Here is an 18,594-nt window from a genome sequence, read left to right on the forward strand (position 1 = left end):
CTGTCATTCCTCCCTTTGGAACACTGGAGATTGACAGCTGTGATGTTACAAACTCCTTAAAACTATTTCTTCATCTCCTATTTCTACTGGAAATGCTAAAATGAAGTGACAGATGGAATGCTAACTCGCCATCCGCTCTGAGCTGCCGGCCAAGCAGGCTGAGCGTGCAGCCATCCCAGGGCCTCCCCGCACGCTTTGCTGCATGCCCGTCCTAGCTGATGGCATTAGTGACTCAGCACCAGAACCACATGGATGCTCCATACGTCCTGCTTGGGAACCGATGGCATCTCTGTGAAAAGAACCATCCATTTCATAAAACATAAGTTTCCCGCACCCCCACCCCCTTCCCACCCCCGTTTGAGTCCTGATGAGGTATTTTAAGAGTGTTCTTGACATTATTTAAAATATATGTGTCCTGTTTGAATGTCAAATATGACATTTCTGTGAGAGCAAACAGAAGCCACGTGCTGCTCTCTGGCTTCTCCTAGAGGATTTCTGTCAGCCTGATGCCTTTTATTTAAAATGGAGGTCATTGAATTTCTAAAGATAATGACAGATTAGATCAAAGTGCTTTTATGATGGTGAGGTTGTGTCCATGTAGAAGTGACTGTTCTGCCATGTTCTATACCCAGCTGCACTCTTGTTCCTCATTAAGGTAAGTTTGATGCTTTGGAATCCATTAATTTGGTCTGAAAGGAAGGGTGAACTAATTACTCTAAATGAACCCTTTTGGTAATAATGTTCGGGGGGAAGGGGTGGTTTTGGTGTGATTTCATTGCTGCTGTGACTGTGTTGCTAGGAGTTGTGTGTCTGGTGTTCTTGGGATGGTATCCAAGGCATTTCTGTCAGAGCAGTGGCAAGCCCACCTGGAGGGAACAGCATGTGGTTAGACAGAGGATGACCTGAGATAGTCTACCACACACCCCTCCAAACACAAAGAGATTGTTATCTCTAAACAAACGCTTTTGACCTTACCCACACATATTTGGTCCTTTGTGTCCAAGACATCTCTGGCTTCCCTTAAATGGGAGGAACTCCCATCCATAATTCAGAATTTCCATTTGTAGCTTCACTCTTTACCCCTCTGGGACTGCCCCCAATAGTAATTTAATCTTGAAATCACTGTTTGTTCATCTGAAAGACATAGAGCTGGCAAATGCCTGTCAGATTAGGCAAGAGCTGGCTTCTTAAGATGACCCACAGATAGTATCAGCAAATCCATGTTTAAGCAAGTTCTGCCCCATTTATATTTTGAAAGTAGAATGTAAGATGTTGGTTTCCAGCATTTCTCTGCAATTTAACTCACTCAGCCCTTTGTGAAACCTGGCTGCATTTTCCTGGTCTGGGCTGTAAGTGAGAGGAGAATGCAGTTGTGTTTCTAGCGGGTGCTGGACTGAGCTGACACTAGATTGGATGCACATCAGGAGGTAAAGAAACATCATCATCTCAGGCATTATCCCTTTCCAGTCAGATTTATTTGTTACTTTTCTGTCACCACAGGAAATATCAGAGGTTCCTATACATAAGAGTATTTCTTCTTGCAGACGTCAGCGTAGCAGAGGTCTGTCTGAATTAACTTTAGATCAGCTCACTTGGGTGTCAGAAGCTGTCTGGGAAGCCAGGTAAACACCCGCACCAACTTGTGTATAGCTGCAGCTAAACCTTTCCAGTCCCAAGTGAACTGGTTTAAATATAGCTCCATTATTTCAACGCTATCCTGCGAGCTGGAGCGTAAAGCTATCCAAAGAGATTAGAGGAAGCTAAAAGAATTTTGCTGTCTCTTTTTGAGGATGTGTTTGTACATTTGGTTGTACTTTGTGTATTATAGGATTTTCTTCCTGTTTCTTGAGCTTTTCCAGTCACCAAAGGAAAGCAAAAGAAAAACAATTTTAAAATGAGATCTGCTTGCAGGAGAAGTGTCAGGGGGAGGCTGGGTGGGGTAGTGCCTGGAAATGCCTGTAATGCCGTTTTTCTTACTGTCACATTCAGATTGACTCATGTCCCTATAGAAGCACACAGAGGTGTTACTGTGCTTTTGACAGTGCTGTAGTTTTGCTTCTGAGGCAGAGTCCCCCGAGATTCCCTGTACCTGCTAGTGAGGGATCAGAGCATCCTGAAAATCTCCTGTCTAAGAGGAGGCCTCACGCTGCCGAGAATGTTGGGTCTCCTTCCCTCCCTCTCTGCCTGAGTCCAGCTCCTGGCAGCAGTCAGGTACTATCAGCAGCTGCCTCTGGTGCTCAGAAGAGTGATTTCTCAGCAGTGCTGCCATCCAGAACAGGCCCCTTGTATGCCAATCCCCATCCTCGCAGGCATAATAACCATAATGAACACTAACAATGAAAATACATTTGTAGTTACCTTGTTTTGCATATTTGGCAGTGCCAATAGCTTGTGGAGGCTAGGTACAATCCTCTAGAACAGCTGGGAGATGCTGCTGTTATAAATTACCAAAAATAGTGAATGTGGGAAACGCTTATTTTCATTTTTAGTGACTCTCACATGGTTTGGTGTTTTTTCACAGCTCCCACAGCAAGTGTTTGTTATCTCGGGCAGCAGCCAGGATGTCAGAGTCCAACTCTCCCATTGTCAGGGCTTCACATTGTTTCTTTGTCCACCATATTCACATTTATGAGTCATTATTTGGTCTGGGATTGTCTCTGACCCTACTGCACAGCTGTCTGGATTTATTCAAGAAATTCTCCTTCCCTAGGAGGAAATTTTTAGCAAAAGGGATTGAGACCCTCACCTGAGCACTTGTTGAAGAGGGAACTGGCTGAAGAGGGTGCTAAGAATACTGCTGGAGGATAAGTCAGTATTTTTGTGAAAGAAGCTGATGGGAAGCAGGGGTAGAGAAAAGGGAGGGCTTTAGGATAGCCATGTGCTCTAGTGTGCAGGCGGGCTAAATTTGCCTCTGCTGAGAGGAAGGGCCCTGGTCAGGTAGCTGGGTTCATTGCATCTGCATTACAAGTCCTTTCCTTAGATGAGTGCTGTGTCTGCAGCCTGGTTTCTCTGACTCTTGGGTGCTTAGAGGAGCATTTAATTCCATGTCTGATTTTATAACCGGGGCAAAAAGTCAGCCTCGGTTGTGAGCCCAGAGGACTGAGGCTGTGAATGCCCTGGTAGAGAAAAAGAGCTGTTCCCACTGCTGGGGATGGAGCTCCAACCTGAATTGATAAAGAAAAGCATTGCCCCATGAGCTCTAGTGTTTGGCTCCCTGTGGTGCTCTCTGGAAGAAGAGAGCACAAGCTCCCAATGAGCTACGGAGCAGGATTTCAGAGAGATCAATTTGTACGGCAGCTCAGAGCCTTTTACATTTGAGTTGTCACCTGGAGAAGGGAGTGACAAGCCCTCCATGGCACAACAGTACCCAGCACTGCCAAAAATTGTCCCTTATCAGGATCTGCCTTCCCCACGCTTTCTCTGTGCAGGGCACTTTTTAAATGCTTCTTTCAACCACTGTCACTGCAACTAATGATTCTGCCTGAGCACAAGTATATTTGAATAGATAAGTATCTTGGAAAGCTGCTAACAGGGCTGTTGTCTGTGCCCAAGTTAAAGAGCAAAAGCAAAACTAGGAGAGGAAAGGGAGAGGCTGGCAAGAAGATACCAGCACAGAGTAAAGAGGAATAAGGAATATAAAGTAAGGAATGCTTGTCTGTCAGCAGGGCTGACTCCTGCCCTCAGCCCTAGAAAACTCTGCCTTGTCACCATTCTCCCTGGCACGGGATAGCTGCCAGGGTTTTTCTCAGGAGCTGTCAGCTCTCTGATAAGCTGAGATGTGTTATCAGGAGCAGGTGTGAGGCACAAGCAAGACTGGTGTGACATGGCAGTGTGGTGAGGAATTGTTCCCTCTTCCTTTGGAGCCCTGCTGCAGAGGAGCAGCGGGGGTCAAGTGGTGCTCAGCAAGGACAGGTTTCACTCTGATGTGCGTGTGCTGCTGCAGAGCCCCCCAAGCTGCCAAACAAGCTGATCACTGCTCCTCTGTGTGCTTGTATCCATGTCCTGGTAGATGGTCCTCATGCATCCACCAAAGCCCTGCTGTCTGCTTGCACGTCAGGACTCAGCCACACAAGTGGGAACAAGGCACCTGGCACAGGAGCACTGGGGGAGTCCATGTGAGAAGTCTGCAGTAACATCCTGTGTGAACGAGTCCTCACTCAGCAGCTTATGCAACATAAATCCCAAAGTAATGAATAAAAGTAAATCAGCCTCTCTAGCCCTGGTTTGCAGAGGCGCAGAAGATTATGAGATGTTGACAGGGCTAGGAATAGAAATCAGATCCTTTGCACTTGTCAAGGCAAAGAATTCACTGCGCTTTTGAGTGTCTTTGGATGCAGCTTCCATGAGTTTCAGGGAAACATGCTACTCAGAACTCAGCTCTTAACTTTCCTGTACTCTATGTGTCCTGTCCAGCCTAGACATGAACCCTCCAAGAGATGATGTCTTTCTTTCTCTGGGATCACTGAACTAGGGCTGAGAGCATTTCATAGAAAGTTTTTTCCCAAGTCTCAGATGCATGTCTGTCTCCAGCTTTCTGATTCCAGAAACGTCTGAGCTTTTTAACTTTATTCATAAATCTCTGTTCTCTGAGACACCCTACACTTTCTCGGATCCATCACTTAGTTATAGGTTGTCCTTCAAAAAAACCCCTACAGCCCTGCTGAGTGCAATCAGTTTACCATGATCCTTCCAGTTTCTGCTGGCTGTCAGTTATGCTGCAGGATCTGTATGTTTGTCTAACGATGATTTATTGCAGAACCTATTTTCTTTCTGTTTTATATGAAAGGTTTGTGTTAACTTCCTTCTGCTTTGGGTTCTTGTCTTCCTCTTGACGCACCCTAATTTGAATAGTTGTGCCAACCCAGACAAACCAGAGTCCCTTGCTCAATGTCCCTGAGCAGTTTGTAGGCAGTTGCTGGCACGTTGCATGTTTATAGTATGATTTCAGAAATTAGTCCGTGTTGACAGGCAATAACAGCATTTCTTTTGAAACTCCTCTCATTTTCTTCATACTCTTTTTTCTTTCCACTATTGAGGTCCCTAAAGATGAAAAACAGTTTGATTGACATTTAAGAGGCATGGTGATCACGAGTGTAAAGGGTAAAAAAATACCAGTGATATGTATTAAATGGCTAAAAGGGTCACATGTTTACGGCAGAATTATCTAGGGATCTTACTTTTTCTCAGGCAGACACTACTATCACTTGAAGCTGTCTCTGCTTCCAGCCCAGCCAGTTGGGTTTTTTATTAAGCTTGGGTATATTTTGCAACAGACAGCTTTTTCCAGACAAGCTTGATGGAAGCACTTGGAATGAGCTCTGCAGCACATGCATGCCCAAGGAATGATAAGCAGAAATTACAAAGGGGGGGATAATATATGGTGAGTTCCAAGAGAATCTTCCTGACAGAGAGCATAACCAGGCAGTGGCATCAATTCCTTGAGGAAGTGGTGAAAGACCTATCACTTGGCACATTTAAAATGGAATTGGACACAAGACAAGTACATTTACAATAGGGAACTATCCTGCCCTGGCCCCCAGGGGTGCACGAGGTAACCTAATAGGTCTTTTCCATTTCTAGACTCTCTGATTCTCTGTATCTTGTCAATGCTGGCAAACTTTGTCCTGCTCCACTGCCTATCATGCTGCTGTCTGCTTGAAGATGTTTTTCCCAGACAGGATGTAGAAATTCACTGTTTTTCCTTGAATCAAGCAGCAGAGTTCTGTAGGCTTCAGCCTGCGGGTGTCCAGAGAGTGCCGTGGCCAGGCAAGCTGGCAGGTCCTTTTGTTAGTAGGTGGAAATACTTTTTGCAAACGAGCTTTCTCTGTCTAGCCTCATTTCCAGCACTAATGCAGCAATAGGGAGGGCTCTGTACATCATTTTTATTATATGGCAGAACCCAGGGAAGTTCATTTTTCCCCATGACATATAGGCTTATGCTACAGTCTCAATTTATCCTTCTAAATAATGTAGGTGGCAGTGGTTGATTCACATTAGTTTTTCTTCTGTTCTGATGATAAGAAAAACTGAGTTTGACCTCTGCAGCTTGAACCAGCAAGAAGGGAGAAGGCAATTTCACCAGCTATTCTCAGTGCAGCTCTCAGTGGTCATTTTCAACAGTGGCAGGCAGAAATGAGTTCAGATCATTACAAGCAATGGGGTTAACATTTTTTAGTTTGGTATATGGTTTGTGAGCAGAGTTCCCTTCTTGCAGGCAATACTAACCAGCAGAATCTGAGCACTTGGAGGCACTTAAAAAATTATTCCCACAATGCCTGGGGAAAGCAGGCTGAGCAGCAGCCACTTCAGTGTCTGGCCAGAGGCCACACACTCCTGCAGTGCCAGGTTGCTGTCATATGCATCCTGCTTTTTTCTTTCTCTGCATCTCCATCTTTTAGTCTGCATATGGAGCCCAGTTAAGGGAGTTTAGATGTGACCAGTTGTGCAGTCATCTATGCTGGGCATGAATTTGGATGAAAGGCCAGACTGAGTGCTGCTGGACACCAGTGGAATGTGCTGAGTAGATTGAGAGGAAACCAGCTTAGACCATGGCTCACTTCCACATCACTGGTACTGTACAGGTTCCCCATGTAAATTGCTACTCTGTGTGCCCTGACAATTACTGCCATTATTTACATGAGTCCCTCATGCATTTGGCACTTTGGGGATGGGATCAGGTCATATCCCAAGGAATGTGCAGCCTGGGATAAACAGCTATTCCTGACCCAAAGCTGGGGGAGCAGGCACAGCTGGGACAAAGGGAGGGTGACCTTCACATGAGCACCGTGCAGCATTGAGGGTGTACTGTGTTGGGGGGTGTCTTTCATGTCTCAGACTAACTTTCTAATGTTGTTGTATTGTATATGATGAAATCTGAAAAAATATGGAGAGCACTAACATGGAAAAAAGTTGACGAAAGGCAAAGTGTTTTCTCAAAAAGAGCTGTCTTTGCGAGACATTACCAAGGAAGAGTGCTGAGGTGGGAAGGATGGGACTCCGCCAATTTCTGCAGGAAAGTTGTAATTTGTTGAGTGTTTGCTAGGCTTTGTGTGGATCAGATAAGAAACAGCTACAGTTAAATGTGCTTGGTGCTTGCCTGTTTTGATTAAAGACTTATTAAAGGTCCTTTTATTAGGCAGGAGTCCCATATGAAGCTGTAATTAATGTGTGTGTATGTGTATGTTTTCTTCCTTTATTGAAGCAAAAAAATAGAAGTGGTTGGGATGGTTAGAAATATATCAGTAATTTGTTCCCTGCACATTAGAAAAATAACAATAATCAATTTCACAAGTTTCTAACAGCTGACTGGGTACCTTTGGCTGCATGCTGGTATCTTATGGGTCCAGGGAACATCATGAAATATTTATCCAGGAGGATACCTTAAAAGTGTGGGGCATGGCCTTCCTTTTCAGAGGCTGTTGGTCTGATTTCTAGATTTGCCATAACCTGAATTGTCTGTTTCATCTTGTTTGTGTACAGGAGCTCTGCAAATAGAGAACAGTGAGGAGTCAGACCAAGGCAAATATGAATGTGTTGCAACCAACAGTGCAGGAACCCGCTACTCTGCCCCAGCCAACCTTTATGTTCGAGGTAAGAGCACCTTCCACCCAAGGAGATCATTCTCCTCCTTCCTGAAATCTCTATGGTTCTCAGTGACAGGAGAACGTTCCCTGCCTTCTGCCCTGATTACACTGTGGATTGGGTGATGGGGTCTTTTGTTCAAAAACCAGCAAGTTCAATGATATCTTTGATCTACGTTGTGTTTGACTCACAAAGCAAATCTGTTTTTGCTGTTTATATGGTGTTACATAAAATACTGAAACATGAGCAGAATGGGAATTCCTTTCTCTCTTGAGCTCCTTAACTTCTGTGTCATGGTTATCTTGATTGGGATCAAGGCATGGCTTAATTTTTTCAGCATAAACTAACCTTTGGTGGAGTAGTGTAAAACTAGTCATGCTCTGACTAGCCAGAGATGCTCAGCTATACTGAGCCAATATTTAGGCCTCTGCTTTGGAATGTGTACCTTTAAAAACTGAACAGTTTTTTGGAGTTGTCCTAATCCATTGTATATGCATCAATGATTGAGCCTCAGGGTATTAATGGCTCACACTGGGAACCTGCTGGAAATTAGCCACAATTCATGTAAGGCAATTTTTCTAATGGTTATGCTATGTTGCCAATTTAAAACTGTTTTCAACATACCAAAATAACTAGGTTTTATATTAGGATAGTCTCCTGGCAGTTTTGTTGCTCTACATTGAAGGTGTTTGAATTAGCTTGGAGAGAAGCAAGTGCTAAATTCCCTGTACACTTTCTGTTAATTTCAGCAAGAATAAAAAAATGCTGCTTCATATGAAACTCTGTAGAACCAGAGTCATTGGTCAGGAGCCCCTGGGAAATGTAGTTATGGGTTTTCCCAAGAAAAGAAAGAATGTTCTTTTGCTGGTGCTTATTAGGAAGTTAGAACCAGATTTTATTTCCATATAGTAAATCAACAGACTAATAATAAAATCTCATATTCATTTCTTCCTTCCTCTGATTTAAAGAAAGAAAATCTTGAGGCTGTGTATGCATGGGTTAGTATGGAAAGAGGACAAGAGAATGATAAAGTCTTCTCATGCTGTGTGTTTGCTTCTAGGGGTGGTTTCTGGCATTGTTTTTGTTTCTTGTTATGGGGGACTGCTTTTTTATTTTGCAGCATAATTTGGATTGTAAGAGTCTTTGGAAGACTGAAGTATCCAATTAAGCATATTCAGAAGATGAAGCTATATCTGTGCAGTGGAATCACTCATTTCACTCCCACAAAGTATTTATGGATGATTTTAAATTCCCTGTATTCTTGCAATTTCATTTTCCAGGCAAGCTGTACTAAAACTCATCCCAGATTGACCCTTTGCTCTCTGAGAGAAAGGATTCTAGTTACCAGGTTGGCTGTTCTTGCATAGGTTTATGTGGATATCCAGCTGTATTGCTGCAGTATTTGGGATGCTTTTGCTTCCTGTGACATGCTCAGACTGTCAATGTTCTATTTTCTATAGACATGTGGCTGAAAAAGGCACAAAAGCTTCAAGAGGTAGAAAAGCCTCTTCTTAACAACTTTACAATTTCTTACTAATGAACGCTCTTTGTTTAGCACATGAATCCCGGAGGACTGAGGAGTGTACTGGATTTCACACTTGGCTTGTGCTCAGCAAGGTTCATCTGTCTTGTTGGGGCTAAGCATGGGCTCTGGGTGGTCTGCACATGTGACAGGATCCTCATGTTCACCAACAAAAGCATGTTCTTTGACATATGTTTTGCTGTTAACTGTCACTTTTTTACACATAAGTGTTTGGAACAAGCCTTTTTCTTGCACATAATCTTTACAATGTGAATCGCCAACTTACGTGATCCTGATGAAGTGTTTCTGTATATTTACGACATGACGCCCCATAAATTATGATGACGTTATCAGATGATGTTTCCTGTGCATACTAGGTCCTAGATGGTATTTTTGCTTACAGTTTCTGATAGCAAATGTTCTACAAAAAAATAGGTCTTACTGTTACTACATTAGTTAAATACTTCAAAAAGTTACCCAAACCAAGAACAGTATATTATTTCTTTAATGCAAGGAAAAAAATAGAAATATCTTACTTTCTCAGGTCTGGGCTCCAGGATAGAAATCCGGATTTTTTCTTTTTGTGATAGTCCTACAGTATTGTCATTAGACACATCAGTGACTTGTAGTAGGATCTTTAGAAAGTGCCTGTATGTTTACTAGAGGGGACATTAATTAATGCTAAATTACAGTGGAAATTAAGTCTGTGGACTGCACTGCCACTGCTTGGTGGTTTTATAATGATTGACCTCATTGTAGTGAATACTCAAGCAGTCGTCCACTTCCCTGGGAAGCATGGCTGAGTGCTGAGCAGCAGCACTAATTTCCAGCCTGTGTAGTTCTTGGGACTGCTTTTGCCTGCTCTCGTTTACAGCCTATTGCTTTTCTAATAGTTCAAATGTTTGTTTGTCTCTTGACTCTGGGGATTTATGTTTTTGATCATATTCTCCCCTTTCCTAGCCTCCCAGGTAATCCTTTGTGAATGGGCTGTGTTAGAAAGCACAGGCTCATTAGCATCTTTATACTTTTCATGCTAACAAAGGAAGAGACTGGGTGCTGAGAAGGAGTATCTGGGCACTGCTCAGGGCTTTCTATATCAATGGAAAAACAGGAGGAGGAAGTAGCAGGCTACACCAGTGTCTTGTCTCTGTAAATCCTTTAGAGCCAGCACTTCTGCACAGATGGACTTCATTAAAAGTTAAAACATTTCCACACCAGGGATTTGTAAAGGAAAATGGATGCATTTTCCTTGGAGCTATTATTTTCATCTTACTAAGTGTGCTGGAAAGCAATCCTCATAAGCCTTCTGCTTCTGGACTGATGGGTCTATCTGGCTGCTGCTGCTGAGCTGGGAAGGGGCTGGAATCAGCACTGGGAGCTGACTGCCTCCCACTGCTGGAGGCCCAAAACATCCAGACCATCAGAGGAGCAAGAACAGGGAGGATGCCAGGGCAAGGTGGCTATCTGCACCATAGCAGGGACTTTGAAGGGAGCACAGTTGCATATTCCTACCCTGGCCCTTAACCACAAGCACGTTTGCCAGTGCTGGTCTGGATGTTACCATTACCACCATGAAGAAACAATCATCCCTTTGTGGTCCGTGGTTACATCTACCAGGATATACTGTAACAATGATTAGATTTGGGACTTGATGGTGCTGCAGGGAGAAGGGAAGGGAATAGAAACATGGAAGATATGATTCCTCTAATACAGAGAGTTTGCTGTTTAATTTAGCAGCAAAAGATCCAAGATGTTGATTCAAGACATTTAAGAAATTGATTTAAGAGTAGAAGGCAAATTGGACGTAGTATGGGGAAAAAAAGGTGATGTCATTTTGTCATGCTCTCTGGGAGTATAGTGTAATTGCAATAATTCACCTATACTGTTGAGTTTTTAGGAACACATTTCACTTTTCATTTGCCTATAACTTCAGGGACATCTGCACCAAGAGAAGAATTTTCAGCCACAAGTCTTGTCCTACAAAATGCCTGTGAAGGTGGTGGCCCATGTGGTGCACCCCCAATAGATGCACTGTTATTTTCCTCTTTCCCTATATGAAGGGGTTTTCTACCCTTTCCTGTCTACACATGAAGCACATGAGTAGGAAGAGTGTATGTAAGAATACACTGTGGAGTTCACTACAAGTGTTCCCCAGTGCTGCTTACAGCAGTGAGCAATGCCAGTGCCGTTAGAATAGTACTTACAGGAGCCCTGGCTGCATACTTGCCATCAAATGAGAAATGAGAAATCTGCTGCCCAGTTTTCTCTTTTTAAGTGCTGCTTTTCAGACCTTCAAGGCACATCCCAGTGGGGCAAGTGCAGTGAGTTCTCTAGCCCAAAGTGCTACACATACTGTAGAGAAGGAGTTGCACAGCTACCAAAAAAAAAAAAAAAGTCATTTAAAACTGAATTATCTGCTTTGTCCCTAAATTGCAAACTAGTAAATCAGACTGCAGTAAATAGAAATGGTATTACTGCAAAAAACTGTGCTTTCTTGATCTGCTTTTAGAAAGGCCAGGCTAGTATTTCATTGGGCAGTAGGGAACCCTGCTTGGAGTCTGCAATTTTATTTGCCAAATTTCACCAAGGAGCCATCACCCAAAATGAAATTCGTATTGCTGCTCTGTCCCTAGCAGCAATTCTCTGGCCTCTGCAGGGTTTTACCCTTGAGAACTTGGCAGTAGCTTAGGCTCAGACACGGAGGGAGCTCACTGAAATGGCTACTTGTGGCTGTATGATACTTACTGCAGCAGGGACCTTGTGTAAATAATAATAATTCTGAATGACTGACACGGGCCTGGAGCAAGAAGACTTGACGCCTTTAAAAAGAACATTTTCTGCTTATGTAATATTAAAGCAGCTAAAATAGCAACAGCAGTCAAAGCTCAAGGCTATTGCCAGGAGAAGAGTAAAAGCTGAGGACAGTGGTTGAACAGTCAGCAACCAAAACTAGAGATGTCTGAAAAATGGCTAAATAACAAGGGAATACATTTGTTTACAGCCCAGCTGTATGCACACTTCTGGCAGTGTGCTCTGTTAAACCTGCCTCTCCTCAGGGTTGGTGAGGGTGACAGTACTTGACCGGAGAGGGGCACTGCCAGTGCTTGAGGGCCTGGCAGTGATCACAGGCAAGCAGAGACTGGAGAGACTTGTGAGGGAGATGTCTGGATGACAGGAAACACGAAGCAGCAGTTGAGTCAGACTGGGTGACCCTGCCTGCTGCTCTGCACAGGTGTGTGCCCTGGACCGTCAGGAGAAGCAAAGGCAGGCTGTGGTAGGGCTGCAGAGCCCTCAGCAGCTGCCACACGGCCGAGGAGGCCGCAGCTCTGAAGAGCCATGATGTCCCTGAGTCCCTGCACGGTCCTGACCTTGGGATAACACTGCAATACAGCAGAGACCAGTGACACTGCTGGAGGAAGGGCACTCCTGTTTATGGCATTTCAGTACTTTTAATTCCATTTCCTCTGCCCCCGGGTGCTTCTCCAGGCTGGAGCTGTGGCCGTGCTGCTGTGACCCATGACCCATGTGGTGTGGCAGGTGCACTTGGCTGGCTGTGAGCAGGCTGGGGCCAGCACAGCCAGGGCTGTGCCACACGTGACACTGGCACTGTGGCTCGTGCTGCTGTCAGCTTCAGAGCCAGAGAAGCACATGGAGGCTTCTGACAAGTTTTCTCCTCCCCAAATATTAATATGAATATTTTTGTCATATTTTCTCCTGGCAAGGAAGTGTGTTCACCATCAGTGTGTTTCTGTGAGCATTCTGCTATGCTGTAATACTTCTAGCAATCATGGTTTAATAAATAATAGTCCTTTGTCCTTCAGCTAGCACATTCCATCTAAAGATTCCAATGTGCTTTATAGAACCCAACCAAATAAGCTTAATAATTTTGTTCCTTGCAAAGCCCTTTGATGGTTCAAAGTGCATTGCAAGGCTCAAGTATTATTATTTGTAAAATGACCTTTGTGGAAAATAGAAGGAGAGCGACTGGTGGCTCAGTGTACGATAATGCCACACAGAAATGTACTTGAAAACCTCTTTCCCCCTCCTCCCCATATGACCTGCACAGACATCTGTGGAACAATTAGGCCTGCATATCTGTGCCAACTAAATGTCCATTTCCTCCCCTTCCATATCCACTTGCACAAAGGACTAAGAAATACGTCTCTGGTGCTCTGAGATTTTCTGCTTATAATTGAATTCATGCATGCATATGTGTGCACTATGAATGGGGAAATGATGGTTGGGCACCCTGAGCATCCTGTCTGTCTCTCTGGGATGGAATATACTCATCACTGTGGCATGAGAGCATTGTTCCTCGGATATAATGGAAGGTTGTCTTATTCTCATGTAATCTGGCGTAAAAAAGACAATCTGTCCTTTTGTTCCTCTATACCACTAAAAGCTGTAAAGGATAAAATTTGATTTATGTGGAATCCTTGAGACACAAGATGTGCTTTTGGAGATAAGCAGGAACAGGTTCATCCCCCTCTGGGATTTTGTTAACCTCTCTGTCTTTTGGATTCCAAAGTGTATGGGTTGGCCTTTATATTAATGCCTTGCATAGCACCAGAGGGTTTTCACACAGGACAGATTCTGGCAGTTCCCAGTAGAATTGCAATACCAGTTGGGATAATGAACTTTCTTGATGCTTTCAGGGAAGTACTAGCTTCCCACTTTGGAAATGTGTTTCTTTCTTTGAGCTAGTGATCTAAACTCTTAGACCTGTGCATTCATATTCTGGCCACAGCCCTCTGCCTTGTTTCAGGTTGCTAATGACCAAGACTATTCAAAAGCAGAGCCCCCCATAAATCCAAATTCATTCTTTCTGCAACAAGCTGCTGTGGTTGGAGTATTGCTGCTGCTGCACAGACAAGCACATCTGTGGCAGAGTAAAAGCCAAATTCAGTCGGCATAGGAATTTCTGCCTGTAGATCATGAGAGCTGTCTGACAGTCAGGACTGGCAGACGTGTGTCTGATACGGCCTTGCTCTTTGCTTCTTTGCTGTTTCAGCTTGGATCTCAAATGGAGCCCTGTTTCTACCTTCTAGAGTTTGCTATCCTCTGATGGCTTCTCTGCTGTGACTTGGCTTGCACTTAGACTGGCATGTTCAGCTTTAGCTGCCAGGCAGCTCAGGTTCGTGAGGATGCAGCAGCGTGCCTAGTGAGCCGTGGTGTTCTGCACAGGGGATACTCTGGGTAACCCCAGGCTTAAATCCTCTGCCTCTGTCCCTGCATGGTGGGGAGGCAGATGTTATTTACCATCACTGCTCAGTCATTTGTTCTGTAAAAAAGCAGAGAAACCCTTGATAAAACGTGCTTTTTACCTTAGGAGTGACATGGATAGAGAACTGGAGATAAGAGATCATGTGAATGGAACCTGTAAGGAGATGAAACTTTCAATTTACCAGGTTTATCTCAGATAAAGCAGCAGCTGTTTAAGCCTTAACTAAGGGAAGAGCAGAGAGAACTTTCTCCCCCTTGCTTTACAGCTGTTCCAAAATAGCCTGCTGCTGGTTTTTATTGCTTATAAACCACTAATATAAAATGAGATTAAGAGATAATCCAGCAATTAATGACAAATAGCAGGTCCTAAACTTGTTCGTGTTTGACAAACCGGAAAGCTATCTGTTTGAATTAATGTGTTTCACACGTGTCTCCTCACCTTTCCAGCTCTAATCTGAAGTGTCAACACCTGTGGAAAGCCACTGCTGTGCCTACTCCTGTCCATGCCCACTGATGCAGTATGATCCCTGCCAGATTCCCCAAAACAAAGCTGCTGGCTGTCCCCCAGCTGGAGCAGCACCCCTCACTTTGTCCCCAAGCAGGCCAAGTGGCACCACAGTGAGTCCCCTTGATCTGGCTAAGGTCTCTCAGTCCCTCCCAAGGAGAGGGGTTGGCTCTGGGGGCTTCAGCAGCAAGGACAGGTATTCCTGTAGCTGTTCCAGCAGCATCCCTCAGTCTCACACCCCTCACCAGCCTCTTGCCCTTCAGTCTCACATTTCCAGTGGGTGCAGTAGGTTGGTCCATGCTGGCAGCACTTGGAGTTTGTGTTGCTCTATTGCAATATTAGTGCTGCTTTCCAGAAATGAAGCCTTCCACAAGCACACCTGGTTTGCCAGAAGCACTGTCCTTCCTAAGCAAGGGCAGGAAACAAATCCTCCCTGTTGGAAAGAGCTGAGCAGGAGGCAGAGCCCCTCATTGCCTGCTGAAGCCATGCAGATGTGATACGCTCCATTAGATTAGGAAATAAAGTGCTGGCTTGGGAGCAGCAATAAAGAGGTTCCCTCCCATCACGGGGTCTCACAGGATCAAATGAGCCTTATGCTAAGGTTTTGTAGAGCAAGAGGTAAATCCCTTTTCTAAAGCAGGATGAAGAAAACCTGGACTTTAAGCTTAGGACTGTTTTAAAGATGTCTTGGTGGAGCTCCTTGCTCGATGTGGCCCTCACTTACGGGTCAGTTAAGCTCTGAGTTGGCTGGTTCAAGTTTCCTGGTATCAGTTCAATTGAAAAAAAGGTAAATAAGTGTTTTGCTGTTCTCCAGCAAGCTCCATTACACTCCATAGGCCACTGTGGTAGCTATTATTGGTAGCTTGTTGCCTTGCCTGTACTGTGTCAGTGTTGGTTAAAATCCTGTCTTCTGATTGCTGGAAATGGCTTACTGTACTGTTGCACTGTATAATGCCACATGCTGTTCTCTAATTTGCAGTGTTTCTGCTGGAAAGCAAATTCCTTCCCCCACCTTCTCCTTCCCCCATCAAAAATGTGACTCATAAGCAGTCTTTAACTATCAAATCCATTTGTGTATTCTCTCAGTGAGGGTTCGATTACAGCTGGTATGCCACAGATCTGTAGCTGCAGTGAGGTCACTCCTGCCAGAGAAATAAGATCTCCTTTGTCTATAAGGAAAATGCAACTAACCTTCTGCTGTCTCTCCTGCAGGAACAAAAACTGGGACCTGCTCAATTCTCTGGGTGTTTTTGTCCTTCTGATTTCTTGTCCATCTCTCACTTGCAGCACAATGTACCAATAAGGCTCTCAAAACTGAGCCCAGCTGAGACTGTGCTTGTCTGTCACTTGCCTAATACCTCTCTGCTGCATTTAGCTCTTTGTTTGGAGAGGGGACACAGCTCTTCATGGTAGAAGATTTTCGATTCACCACTTGGAGCATTTCTTTCATACTTTATAAAATTTGGATTTACATATATGGTCTTCCCAGTCTGTGGTCAATGGGTTTAAAGTGCCTTTACCATCATCTCTGTAGCTGGAGTGAGTGTCTGGGAGCACATGTGTGATGGCTGGAGTCCTTTGCTCTGTGTGTGTGTGAGTGTTCTGCACATGTAAACATGTCTGTGTGTCCAGCATCTGGCCCAGAGCAGGGCTGTCCCTGAAGCACCCTCCGATGTTGGGATGTGCAGTCCCCTCTGCCCTGCGGCCAGGAGTGGTGAGTGGGTCAGGGAGGCAGAGGGGCCAGCCCTGCTCTGGGCCAGAGCAGTGTGAGTGTGGCCTCTCTTGTTCCTGCCGTGGAGTGGTGTGTGCGTGGTGGGAAGTCATGGCTGACCTCTGTAGTCTTGTCTTGTCGTTTCAGTGGTGTGCGGACAGATGAAGCTTGGCCTGTTTTTACTCTCTGTGTTTTTCCTTGTCTTTTTTTATTCCCTCCTCATCTTCATCGCACTCTGCCATCAAACAAAACAAACTTTCATCTCTCAGATCAGCGAGAAGGTTGGTCCTTTTCACTTCTTATCCATCTACAGTACGCCACGTCAGATGGGACTTTTCCAGTAGGGAGAGGAGAGCCATCCCCAAAAGGGGAGGGGGCCCTGCAGACTGGCTCCTTTCCAGGCACAGCCACAGTGTGCCTGGTGAAATCTGCTTACTGTTTGCTGTGACTCTGGTGATGGCATTGATACTTTGCTTGCATGCCTTTGTTGCTTGAGATTTAAAGTGCACAGAATATATTTTGCATGCAAATACCAGCCAGGGCAGTTTTGTCAAAGGCAGGGTAGGAAGAAGTGCATGCTGCTCTCTGTGGGGTCCTTTTCTAACTCTTTAGTTGTGCTAGGTGCAAGTGTAAATCCTCTAAACTGCTGCTGCTTTCTGGCTGGAGAGCAAGAACAGTCTTTGGAAGCAGAGATCAGAATGATCAGTCCCCTCACAAGCTGCTGGAGAGTGTGGGATCCTTAATTCATCCTGAAGCTTTAAAAGTTTTAGCTTTCTCTAGAGGCAAAAAGCTTACTTTGATCTCAGCTGGAGGAGAACCCAGCATGCTGTCCTCCCTTGCCACAAGGCAGCAGGGGCAGCTGGCTGAGATCCAGATCCTTTGTGCTAAGGCAACTTCCCTGCTCCTCAGCAGTCCCTGCATTGGGGTAGCCCATTTTCCCTGCTCTGTCCATGCTCAGACAAGAGCCCTTTGCACAAGCAGGTCTGCCTCTCCTTCCTTCTCTGGGGCTGGGTCTTCCTCCTGCAGGCAGGAGAGCTGGGAGCTCTGGCAGTGGCCCCAACCACACCAAAGGTGGCTCAGGGAGGCCCATGGTGACAGGCACAGGAGCTTGTAGCCACTCAGCAAAACCTGACTGGTGCTTTGCTCTGCTCTGTCCTGCTGCTCTCAGAGAGCCAGAGGTGAATAAAGGACAGTAGTGAAAGGCAGTTCCAGCCTTTAAATTAAATCTAGCTCCAGACCTAGCTCAAGGCACTCATGATTTCATGCTGAGGAAAGCTGGTGTTTCTGGCAGAAGTCTTGATTCAGTTTCCAGACATGATTCCTTCCCTGAACAGGTTCTATGGGGGTCTGTCCTTCCACACCCACTGAAGGTAAGGGATGCTCACACTGCTCCCCAGGTAGCATGGGGAAGAGACCCTGGCTTGTCTCACACAAACTATCAGGCAGCTGGATGAATTGTCTTATGATCATCACTGGAACAAGTTTTAACAAATTGTCATAGCAGCTGTTTCAGTACACTGAGTTCGATCCCATTTCTCTCCCTGGAACATGCTCTCATTTAGATTGCACTGAGGAACGGGACCTTTGTTGTTTACCTTCTAAAAATAGATTTTGTGGAGGATAAAATTACCTCAGCACAAGACAATGATGAAAAATGAGAACAGGGAAGAAAAGAGAAGAAATCAAAGCCAAGGCCCAAAGCCTCCCAGATTTCAGTGAATTTGAAGCACTGCTGTGATGGCTGAGACACCTCTGGAGACTAAACCTTTGACGGGGCACTTAAGTGTTTTAGCCACATGGTTTAGCTGAAGGGAGGCAGCTGAGAATGGGTATAAGGCAGCAGGAGTGAAGAATTTCTCATTCTTTGTGTCAACCCTTCCTTCCCACTCCACCAAAAATACCTACATACACAAATATTTAATGTGAAGCCAGAAATTAGTTTCTAAATATTCCATTGGGGTTTGCCATGCTTATAATTTGTTTGGCACTGATAATTACATCGTACATTTTTCCAGCTTTACTTAAAACTGTGTACTGCTAACCCATGCATTT

At 44.8% G+C, this 18,594-nt stretch overlaps 1 protein-coding gene across 19 annotated transcripts in view; it reads left to right on the forward strand.

Annotated features, from left to right (window-relative positions):
- Positions 1-18,594, forward strand: part of PTPRF (protein tyrosine phosphatase receptor type F) — a 375,235-nt gene that overhangs the window by 277,502 nt on the left and 79,139 nt on the right. For all 19 annotated transcript variants that reach the window (XM_071436511.1, XM_071436510.1, XM_071436515.1 and 16 more), the window contains one exon: positions 7,480-7,590. In XM_071436511.1, the coding sequence (XP_071292612.1) occupies positions 7,480-7,590 (111 nt within the window). The remainder of the gene's footprint in view (positions 1-7,479; positions 7,591-18,594) is intronic.

The sequence above is a fragment of the Agelaius tricolor genome, unplaced genomic scaffold (genome assembly GCF_023055355.1).
Source record: "Agelaius tricolor isolate 1412-34295 unplaced genomic scaffold, bAgeTri1.0.p SCAF_11, whole genome shotgun sequence".
In the NCBI taxonomy this organism is placed as follows: domain Eukaryota; kingdom Metazoa; phylum Chordata; class Aves; order Passeriformes; family Icteridae; genus Agelaius; species Agelaius tricolor.